Source organism: Microtus oregoni, unplaced genomic scaffold, assembly GCF_018167655.1.
Source record: "Microtus oregoni isolate MIOR12 unplaced genomic scaffold, Mior012 000099F_ref0000060, whole genome shotgun sequence".
In the NCBI taxonomy this organism is placed as follows: domain Eukaryota; kingdom Metazoa; phylum Chordata; class Mammalia; order Rodentia; family Cricetidae; genus Microtus; species Microtus oregoni.
In genome coordinates, this window is record NW_024544712.1 from 3,365,038 (window position 1) to 3,376,526 (window position 11,489).

An 11,489-nucleotide genomic window follows, 5' to 3' on the forward strand; every position below is an offset into this window, starting at 1 on the left:
TGTTAGGTAATCCATAAACATCTTTGTTCTTTGAGATGAGGTTCTCACTATGCAGCAATGGCTTGTTTGGAACTCACTATATAAATCAGACCAGACTGGCCTTGAGCTGGCTGAGATCCACATACCTCTGCCTCCTGTATGCTGGGATTAAAGGCTAGCTCTCACCACACCAGGGGTCCTTTCCAAGGATCAGGAATCTAGGAAAATAAGCTATAGCAAGTTATGTAGGTTCTGGGGTGATTATTACTGTGGTTTCAAGAAACTGACATCATTTTAATAAAACTGGAGGAACTTTTCAAAATAGCCATGGTGGTGGCTAATAAACACATGAACCCAGATACTTCTCTATTACAAGATCTGTGTGCTTTGCGATATTCAACAGTATCCCTGGTTTCTTCCCACTTGATGCTACTAACAACCTCTGTCACCAGTATGACCATTGAAAATGTCTCCAAATATAGCCAAATGCCCCAATATAGGAGCAGCAAAAACAACTTTCAACTGAGAAGACCTACCTTAATGAGAAGCAGAACTTTGCTTATTATAATCTTCATACGTGTAGATTCCAAAAAGGAAGTTGGGCTTTTCCTTGTCATTTATCAGCAAACAGCCTTCAGCTTTCAGAATTGACCTGAGTTCAACATTAGCATTGATTAGTATCCACTTGTAAGGTAGACCTGAACTCAACAAATCTGTTGTAGGGTCTGATATTCTGAATTTGAAATAGCTCCAGATAGAAATCCCCTCTACATAGATCAAATTTTCAATAGTGGTGTCTCCCCCTCAGTCTCTGTCAAATAATATTTCAAATCAAATAACATGAAATTATATCTGTTTAGATGTATTTTATTGTTAGTTGACCTATAAGTTACTTAAATATAAATTCCTGAAGAACAAATCCTTTGCTCGGCATTTTTATATTCCTAGCAATTTTTACAGTACCTGATATATTATATGTTCTCCATAATTATCATTGAATTAGGGATATCATTAAGGATTTACTGATTCTAAACTTCCAGATAATAGACTTAGTTACTGGTCCACATTTAGATAGGAATCTTGTACTAGGTAAAAGTCTCCTATATCACTAAGCCCTTGCTAGGGATGACATGTTTCATAGCAACACATTTGTGATGAAAGATGTAATAATTTTAAGTGTAAGCTCCTATCTCATTGGAGACTGATCATAGAGTGTAAACTATCACTCCCTGGTGTGACATATTTTAAATATAATTGACAGGATTTAAAAGCTTAATAAAGATATATATTCTAACTTCAGTAAACCCACATGTAGGTAAGAAAATTACACTTAAATGGAAAAGTAGAATTTTCTTTGTCAAGATTAATTATAACTAGGGCATGCTCCTCTTTATGAGCTCTTCCTCACTGATGCAACTTTCTTTTCCATGTCCTCATACCCAGGCCATATCATTTTTCTGTTCTCCGGCCATGATCCTGTGTGAGGTCTCCTGCTGCCTCTAATCTTGGAAAACTCTGGAAGTTCAGGACCCAGGAAAGGTGATAATCTTGCAATAAATTGTGAAAGAAAAGTAAGAACTGCGGGCGCTAACAGGAAATGGTGGTGAAGAGCTTGTGAGAGAAGGCAGAAAGTAAGAGAAGAGAGACTGGTGGAACAGAATGGATTAGTGTGATACAACAAAGAATTTCAAATAGGAATGTGAAATTTAGGAAGGGACTAGGGACCTGGAAAAAAGAAAAAAAAATATTCTGAAAACGGGAAACTAACCATGTAAAATGAGAGAAGAAAGACTTGTAGAACATATGGAAAATCTTAAAAAGATATAAATCTATGTTATATAAAAATATAGTACATATTATCCAATACAACATGATTAGACCTGAAACCATTTACACACAAACTTCAAAAAAAGATTTGATGGGCTGGATTTTATATACACACCTTAGCACAATGGTTCTCGGTCTATGTACAAAATGTTACAAAAATGTAACGGGTGAAATAACTTACCCCATCTTCTGGTTTACCACATACAAATTATATGAAAACTTATTTTACTTTATATGAAATATAATACTTATATGAAAACTGTAATTCCTTGATTACATGGAGTACACTCACAACAGCTGCTGGAGTCCTGAAAGGATTAGGTAAACAAAGTTTAAGCGTAGGTACTGAATTATAGTATGTTATTCCGTAAATCCACACGAATACTATGTGTCCATTAAAAGATACAAACTGACCTTTCAAGAACCTAAAGACAGTTGCTTGGGGGCAATTTTAAAATATTGCCCCCTTTGGGGGAAGTATACCATGAAACCCATGCCACCATCTGGTGACACTTCTCCAAGAGACTGGAAACACGTAAGGACGCGCATAGTGACAGTGAAAACAAAAACAAAAACAACCCCCCAGCAATTTGACAACTCCAGGGCGCCCCCTCTGCTCCCTAAAGCACACATGCACAAGGAACAGAGTAGCTTTCTCCGGCTCCACTGCGGCCTAGCCGCCAGCCGAGTTGAAAACACCGCCCAGACCGTAGAGGTGGGGTCAGAGAGAAGGCGCGGACGGCTATAGGCCTCGAACCGGAAGGGGTGGGCCACATCCTCCCTGACTGACAGGGCTTCTTCTCAGTCTGCGGCCTGCCCCAGTGCTTCCGGAAGTTCCGCCTTCGGAAAAGGAAGTCAAGGGCGCTCAAGAAAGCCGGCTGTGACCCGGGCATTAGCGGTGACCCCCTTTGGGATAAAGAGGAGGAGGCGGCGGCTGCGGCGGCGGCTGCGGCGGCGGAGGTTGGTCGCTGCCCTGAGTATCCGGCTTGGCGGTTCGACGCAGTGGCCGCCCGGGCCAGTCCGAGGGGAGACTGAGGTGCTGAAGGGCGTGCGGTGGGCTTTGGGGACCGCGGACTGGTTCGGGTGGGACGCACATGGACAGGTGGACAAGATCGGTGGCGTGCTGCCCTTCTTCGGTGCGCCTTGGCCTCCCAATTTGGTGACACTCCCCTGTTTTTTGAACCTCCCTGTCTTCTCTGAGACCGGGGGCCCCCGAGGACAGGGGTTCGAGTCCGGTTCCATATGCTTCGTCTCCCGGACCCGTGTCACCCCCTCCCCCTCACAGGACCCCACCACCAGGTCTAAACACGTCTAGAAGACACGGTTTCACCTTACGTGTTTCCAGTCTCTCAGAGAAGTGTCACCAGATGGTGGCATAGGTTTCACGGTACTTCCCCTAAAGGGGGCAGTATTTTAAAACTGCTCCCAAGCAAGTGTACTTTCCCATGGGATGGGGAAGAAGAATGAGGTTCAGCCAGTGTCAGAATGACAAGGGGCTGATAGTCTGGTTGCTAAGTCTCTGCACTGAAATCGGACTTATTGCTTTGGCAGGTGGAAATTTGAGACCGGGAGTCATCCCTGTGGTTCCAGCCATGGGTTCCTCCACATCTACTCCTGCTGCTGCAGTGAACACCTCAGACGGTTCAGATCTTCAGCCCCATTCACCGCCTTCAGGATGCCCGATGCATGAAGCCCGGAGGAGGAAAGGTAGTTTGCTTGTTGGCTAGAAATTTGAAAGAGAGGTAATGGTTCTAAAGGAAGAGGCCTGTAGTTTGCCAGTGAGGCTTGTAAGCCTGGGAGTAAGGCACCCTGGGACTGATCCTAATTTTGCTGCTCTTTAGCCATTATCATAAACAGCTTCTCTGTGTCTTAGTCTGTCATCTGTAGGTGTAATGTAATATTTTTCACAGGATTATGATGATGGGTGTCTGAGATCATGCCCGGAAACCCAGCAGCTGTTCCACAAAATGGCCTCTCCAAAGTTTCCCTGTGCCTCCATCAGGGGTTTTTAGTCGTGGATGAGGAGAACCATCATTCAAGGGGACATTTAATAAATAGTTTGCCTTCTCACAACTGAGACATATAGTGTGGTGGGACCAAAGATGCTGCTAAACATCCTACCGCCTTGGACATGGATGGAATCTTTGGTTGCTAAATAATAAGAAAGCCAGAGCTGAGAAAGCTCAGTCTAGCTATGTCTCAATAAACTACTCCCGTATCAGCTGTAGTCTTCATCTAGGTCAAAATAAGCCTTCACCAAGTGAATTTATAGACAGTGTCAGTGCAAGGTTGGAAGCATAAAAAGTTCTTTAATTGGTGCCTGTCTGCTTTTGATAGTTCAGATTGGGGCAGTCGGTATGCTTATTGCATATTCATGTTTCCTGCATGCTCACGGATCCTGTGCCATCATTCTTTCTCTGGGTTAGCCAGCCTAACTCCAAGAGGTCAGCACTTACTCTCTCTCACAAGCAATGCTGGCTTTTGTTTCTTGACTGAGAGAGAAACAGCAATGCAGATTGTAGACAAAATCCTTTGCCTGATAGGGCTTACATTCTCACCTTTATAAACCTGTATGGGGGATTGATTTTCTGTTTGTTTTATAGTCAAGGAAACTAAAGCTCAGAGAAACTAACTTCTGTACTCCGAGCCATTTAGCTAGTAAGTTCTGAAGTTGGTGAAAATGTTGTGACCTTGGACAAGGACAGGTCCCATGCTCTTCCAGTATTCCTTCTTCTAGAAATTGAGAGAAAGCAAACAAAGCAAGTGTGGCTTGGCTCTGAGCTTCTGTTCTCTAGTAGTCCTCTTTATTATTTTATCTGCCACAGAGACTTGTGATCCTGCTTTATTTCTATAGTAAAGAATGTGAGTCTTTCTAGGAGACTAATGGGCCTCTAGGTTATATAATGTGGAAAGTATAGCACTGTTTTCCTTCTGATACCCACCTGGGATCAATGCTCTGGGAAGATTAGTGTTTTACTGTCATAGAGAGAGGTATTGCAGTTATGTTTTCACCCCTAAAGTGAACTGCTTGGGGTCTTGGAAAATGAAGGCCTGGGAGGAGGGGCTAAGGAAGTGAAAGAAACTGTCTTTTCTGTGTATGACATCTAGCATTCAGCATATTCTGTATTTCCTACTGGTGCCTGGAACAAGGGAGGATTCCATGACAGAAGCAGCCATTATTCTGTGACATAGATCTTTAAGTACCTTCCTGATCACCTGATGTTTATTTTAAACAAGCTTCTCGGTCCCCACACCTGCCTGGATCCGCACCCTAGGAGCTTGGGCATTGACTGCTACTTGTGCCCCTCTGTTTATAAGACTCAGAAGCATGAGTCTCTCATGGTATATTTCCTTACAAGTCTGCTTTCTTGATGAGCTTTTATATCCGCTGACAAGGACTAGACCTCAGATGAATAGGGATTTTCTGTGGCTTACTTGAGTCTTTGAACAAACATGAGCAGAACGGAATGTTTTTCTTTTAGTCTTTGTAAAGTCTGCTCATTTTCTGCTCCTGTGCCCAATATTTGAGGGGGTATATCAAGAATAGATGCTTACATAGTGGCTGCTACTCCATTGACTTGTCAGGAACTAATGGCTGGAAGTCAGAGACCCAATAAAGTATGGCCAGCTCTCACTTAGGTTCCTCTGTCAGCTCCCAGCTGCTGGTCCAAGTAGGAACTTTGTAGGACATTGCTAATAATATAATGGGCAACACCCACTGTTGAATCTGCAGAATGATTTTAGCTTATTTTTTGCTGGGGGCATGATAGAATTAGAGAATGTACATATTTTTCTCTTAAAGGGAAAGTATATTTGTAGCATCTTGTCATCTTTAGAAAGTTAACTGGCTTAGTTCTTGGCATCTTTAAGTAGAAGAAACTTAGTTTTTCAACTGTGTTGGTCACAATTTTAGCTCTTTAAGGTCTTAACTAATAGTACCTTCTTCCACTGTTGGTATGTTATCTTAACAGTGATTGTTTTTTAATACTTGATTATTTCAGGCTGTCCCATGACTGCAGTAGCATCTGAACCAACTGGTGAGAGCAGAGCACACTCTGTGCCTGCCCACCAAGATCGGGCCTATGAGTACGTGGAGTGCCCTGTTACTGGTGCTGCAGCTAAGAATAAGGAGAACCTAGATCCTTCAAACCTGGTAATCTCCACTTATCTCTTCCAAAGGCATTTTATGTACCCCTGCATTCTCCACCATGGTCAACTGTGTCTTCTCAAACTATGAGCTAGATAAATCTTTCATAAATTTTTTTCTTGGTGGTTATTTCATCACAGCAACAACAACAAAAAAGTAGTATGACCAAAAATGTCAGAGGTTGAAAGTCTGATGTTGCTGGTTTAATGGGAATTTGTACTTCTTATATGGTGAATAACTTTCCAGGGCGTACTGACTATTTTTTGGTTTATATCATCGTACTGACCTTTAAATACAATACTGATTTTCCTTAGATGCCACCGCCTAATCAGACCCCATCCCCAGGGCAGCCATTTACTTTGTCTACCTCAAGAGAGGAGTCATCTATTCCAAGAGCAGACTCCGAGAAAAAGTGGGTTTACCCTTCTGAACAGATGTTTTGGAATGCCATGCTACGGAAAGGGTAAGTGAGAATATTATTTAGAAGATAATTTGCTTACCACATTTATCTCAGAATTAAATGTTAACGTTTTTTTTAACCTCCAAAAATACAGTAATTTTTAGTGAGTTTATCAGTTTATAATAGAATTTTCAGAGTTATCAGAATATAAGTACAAAGCTAGTATTCAAGGTCAGTGTTTTTTAGAAAAACATAAGTAACAGGGCAAAGGGGTGGTGGAGTAGGGGTGAAGTGTTCAGGAAGACATTTGTTATAAGGAATTGGTTCCCATTATCATGGATGCCAGCAATAAGTTCCAAGATCTGCTGTCAGGTAGTGAGAGACCTGGGAAAGCCAGTGATGTGGTTAATCAGTCACACACCCTGAGAACCAGGGGATCTGATGCTAGAAGTTCTGGTCTGAAAATTGGGAAGCTTAAAATCCAGAAATAACTGATATTTAAGTTCAGGCTGAAAATCAGGTAAAGCCTAATGTTGTAGCCCAAGCAAACATTCAGGAGTTCCTGTTTGCTTATGGAAAGGACTGCACCTTTTTGTTATACTTAGGCCTATAACTGATTGAATAGGCTCTACCTGAGCCAGACAATCTGTTCAATTCATATCACAACAAATACATTTTTAGAAATATAAAAAGAAACTCTGATATATAAAGTGCCAGGAAAAAGTTGGTAAATCATTTATCAATGGTACTAAATTAATAATGCTTTGGTGAATTAGTATGCTTGGAGAATTCCATGAAATAAGGTTAAGATGAACCATTAATCTTTGATTTCAGTGTGTAAAAAGTATAAACCATTTTATGAATACATGAAGTAACTATTTTGGCTTTATTAATGATATTTGATAAATTTTGGCACATTCTTTCTTAGGTGGAAGTGGAAGGATGATGATATTAGTCAGAAAGATATGTATAATATCATTAGAATTCACAATCAGAATAATGAGCAGGCTTGGAAGGAGATTTTGAAGTGGGAAGCTCTTCATGCTCAGTAAGTATGTTATCTAAAAAAATTCCTGCTTCTTTCTTTTACTGCATATCAACTTTCCTACAGTGTTAACATTTAAATAATTTGTTAGTCATTTGTGTAATAGTGATGATTCTTATAGTGTAGACTATACTTTCTTACTCCCTGAGCTTTATGTTTATAGAGAATTTGAAGCAAAGATAGCTCAGCTGTGCTCCATGCTGACTTAGGCCTCAGATGATCAGGACATGATCAGAAATGGCTGCTGCAGAGCTGTGGGCTAGTTTCCTGAAGCCATGACCCATGAACCCCCATCTAGCAAAGGGGTACCAGCTGCCTTACCTCACAGTGGCTAGGTTCCAGAGGCACCAAACAGAAGCCAAATCTCCTTTTCTGACATAGCTAGAAAGACTCAAGTGTTTCAAGCTTGACCAGATTGAAGGGGTAGGTGGAGCATCATCTCTCAGTGAACGAAGTATGGTAGGTCAGTCATTGAAAGCAAAACAGAGCACATCAGAAACGAGACTAATTTGCTTTGTGATCCAAGGGATATAGGAAAGAACTTATTTTGTTCCTTCACTATTTGGAATCCTTGTAAGGACTGACCTTAAAGGTCTTTCTTCACATGGGCCCCTTTTCTCAGAGAGAATAGGTCAGTTGAAAAAGTAGTGGTTCTCCACATCACCTGGTAGTTTTATTGCAACTCTGCCATCTGGACTTATTTTGGGGTGTGACCTGGTCCAGAATTGTCATAGGCTTGATGTTTATGGAATGATGTGACACTGCTGGTTGAGACCATCACCTCCAGAAGTGAAGCAATGGGGAGTATCTTCACAAAGAACAATGTCCTGATAGGGGAAGATACAAAATGATACCGCACTAGTTCAGAATTACGTATAATACAGGGTTATTTATTTAGGGGAGACTCACAGATCACAGTCCTAGATCACAGTCCTCTGCACAAATGGGAACATGAACAGACTCTAACAGCCGGAAGTGAGAGCCGGAAGCAAGAGAGCCAGTGCATGCTTTACAGCTGCATTTATAGTCTAAGAGGCCATGCCCAAGTGAGCTGCTATCTTAAAGGCTATTGGCTGAAGGAGCTTTCATAGCAAGGGCCTATCATAATCTGCCTTACATTTCAAATTCCTTCCAAAGCATAATTAATAATTTTTTTTAGAGAAAAGCCACTTTCTGTTTTATTTTTATACTAGTCTGTTTTTGGTATTTGTACTGAGCATTTCAGTATGAACTCTACGTAAGTGTTGCTAGCTGGATGCCAGTTGGATAGACTTTCCTGGTGGTAAGTAACCTCTGACCTAGAGGAAAGACCTGACTGGCTAACTCAGATGTAAGTAGCTGTCATAACCTAGGTTAAAAATGTACTCTAATTAAAGCCACCTACTCATTACTTGCAGTGTGATTTTAAAAACAAATAAAAGCTAAAGGAATTTCAGCTTGTCAATTCAGTTACCTCTAGTCATTTTGCAAATATCTGTCAAAATTAGCTAGGCCATAAAAGTTCCCTCTAATGTCTTCAAAAGAAAAGTTACATACATTGAGTTACTGCTTTACCTGTTAACCTCTTGAGAAGAGATACTAGAAAGTCCACAGTCTGGCTTTGTTGTACTCTGGATATAGATTCTTTTCTTCTTTACATGGTGGGATTATTAGCTTGTTTTACCAATGGGAGCAGCTAACAAAATTAGTGGCTCCTGTCTTAATGGACCAGTCCTTCAGCCCACATCAGGGAATCAGGTTTGTGTCAAGGGCAGCGTCTTGAATATCCTCTGTACTCTTGTGTCAGTAGAGGACAGGCCCTTAAGGGAACTCAGTCATACTAACTAGGACACTGCCAGTGTTCAGTTTACTTAAAAAACAGGCTCAGCAGTACGTACATTGGTTCCTAGAAGTCAGTCCCCATTCTTTTTTGCTTCAAAGAGTTTGTTAATTGGTTAAAATGAAACAAGGAAGTACTCCCACAATATTCTTGGATTGGTTCCAGGGCATCGGAAGATAACAAAGCCATGTATACTGAAAGTTCCTTATATTATTATTTCATTGCATTTTCATATAATGTGTAGTGTACATCTTCCTACATATTTTAGACAGTCACTTATAAATGACTAAAATAATGTAAATATATTGTAAATAGTTGTACTATTTTATTTAAGGAACAGCGAAAAGGATTAAAAATCAGATATGCTTAATGCAAATGCACAGTTTTATGTTTATTACTGTTTTTTTGTTTGTTTGTTCAGTTGGTTTTGAGACAGTCTTTGTTTTTGAGACAGTCTTGTGTGGTCCAGGGAGACCTCTATGTAACCTTGAATTTGTAATCCTCCTTACCTTCACGTCCTGAGTGCTAAAATTACAAATATACATCACAGTATCTGATTTATGTGGTACTGAGCATTGAACCCAGAGCTTTCTGCATGATAGGCAAGTACTGTACCAACTGATCTATATCCTCAGTTTTCAGATACAGTGTTTTCCCAAGTATTTTTAGTGTATAGTTGGTTGAATCTGTGAAGGTAAAGCCCATACACCCAAAGAGCTGATTGCATATAGCAGCTTCTGTTGTTTCTGTGCAGAAATCCTAGCTGCTCTATGCAAAAGAGAAGGAATATACACAATACATCACAGTTTTTTTTGAGAGTGTGCCTGTGCCCTTTTCTCAAATGAGAAGGTCCTTTCTCCCGAATTTCGCAGGAAAGCCAAGCAGATGCCTAGAGAGAAACATATACAACCTAAAAGGAAAGTGAAATGTTTCCAACAAATAGGACCAATTTACTTGAATTCTGTTATAAGTTACTGTCCTCTGTAAATGTGGTAGTATAGCAAATAAATATAGGGAAAAAAGATATTATTATAAAACTGTAACATCATTCTGTCAAAGGAAAGAAAGTATCTTTAATAGACTGTTCTTATTTGGGCATTTTCAGTGAGTGTCCTTGTGGCCCATCATTGGTCCGATTTGGAGGCAAAGCCAGAAAATATTCACCAAGGGCAAGAATTCGTTCCTGGATGGGGTAAGTATCAGTATACAACTGCTGTTGACATTCTCACCACTGAAACTAGAGTGTAAGAAAGTGGTTCCACTTGTAAAGTATATCCAGCTTACATTTCCTTATCTCATTGAGTTTACTCATAGATGGGCCGAATTATGAGGGTAGAATGGCTGTCTTCCTACTTCATTCTCCAAAGATTGAATTGTGCTTTTTGGGGGGATCCTTAGAACTGTCCTTTTACTCTTCTTGTGGTCTTTATCTTGCCTCATTCTTCCCTTGTCTTTTGTGTAATTGGGTTACTTAGCATCCTAGATTTCTCCAGCCTTCTAGCTAGCCTTCTGGCTTGGGTCTCTTTCCCATGAACCTTTTTCATTTATAGACAGATGATCTGACATAGACTCATCAAAGTTCTTCAATGCCACATTCTCTATGCACCATAGGCTTATTGCCCACGTCTCATATCCCCCGCTAGGCATTTGCATGTGAGATCAGGCATCTGAACATGTGCTATTTTTCTGACTGTCTTTCTGCTTACACCAAGAATCAACGCAGACCAGCACTTAGCATTCACTGTTGTGCTTTCATTCCAGGTATGAGTTGCCTTTTGACAGGCATGACTGGATCATCAACCGTTGTGGCACAGAAGTTAGGTATGTCATTGATTACTATGATGGTGGTGAGGTTAACAAGGACTACCAGTTCACCATCCTGGATGTGCGTCCTGCCTTTGATTCATTCTCAGCAGTATGGGACAGAATGAAGGTTGCTTGGTGGCGCTGGACTTCGTAACCACTGTTTTGTTTGTTATGAAAAAACTGAAACTTTTTTTTTCTGAGAAAGATGTTAAAACTAAATGCATTCATAACATCACCATGGGTACTTTTCAAGTGTGTAATCAAACTTGATCTTTCATGCAAAGATGCTATGCTCCATTAAATTTTGAGCCACATTTTCCATTGTAGTTGATAGGTCATTAAATTTTTTTTCCTCATTTGGTGTAAGAGGAAAGTAGTCGCTTAGTTTTCCCATTAACTGTGGTATTTTGTGTTATTCTCTATAGACAGTCTGAAAAAAGAGTTCTTAAAAAAGCATAGAAAGCTG

At 40.6% G+C, this 11,489-nt stretch overlaps 1 protein-coding gene across 1 annotated transcript; it reads left to right on the plus strand.

Annotated features, from left to right (window-relative positions):
- Positions 1 to 2,787: 2,787 nt before the first annotated feature.
- LOC121443095 (holocytochrome c-type synthase) lies at positions 2,788 to 11,177 on the plus strand. Its single transcript, XM_041644782.1, has 7 exons — positions 2,788 to 2,842; positions 3,358 to 3,513; positions 5,808 to 5,959; positions 6,268 to 6,416; positions 7,282 to 7,401; positions 10,323 to 10,409; positions 10,979 to 11,177. The coding sequence occupies exons 2-7, from the start codon at positions 3,399 to 3,401 to the stop codon at positions 11,175 to 11,177; spliced, it is 822 nt and encodes a 273-aa protein (XP_041500716.1). The 5' UTR covers positions 2,788 to 2,842; positions 3,358 to 3,398.
- The last annotated feature ends 312 nt before the right edge of the window (positions 11,178 to 11,489 follow it).

Excerpts from the sequence above, each read along its gene's own strand:
- LOC121443095 (XM_041644782.1), top strand. The coding sequence starts at position 3,399 with ATGGGTTCCTCCACATCTACTCCTGCTGCTGCAGTGAACACCTCAGAC. Across the intron at positions 5,960-6,267 it reads ACCTAGATCCTTCAAACCTG|ATGCCACCGCCTAATCAGAC; the intron begins GTAATCTCCACT and ends GATTTTCCTTAG. Across the intron at positions 10,410-10,978 it reads AGAATTCGTTCCTGGATGGG|GTATGAGTTGCCTTTTGACA; the intron begins GTAAGTATCAGT and ends CTTTCATTCCAG.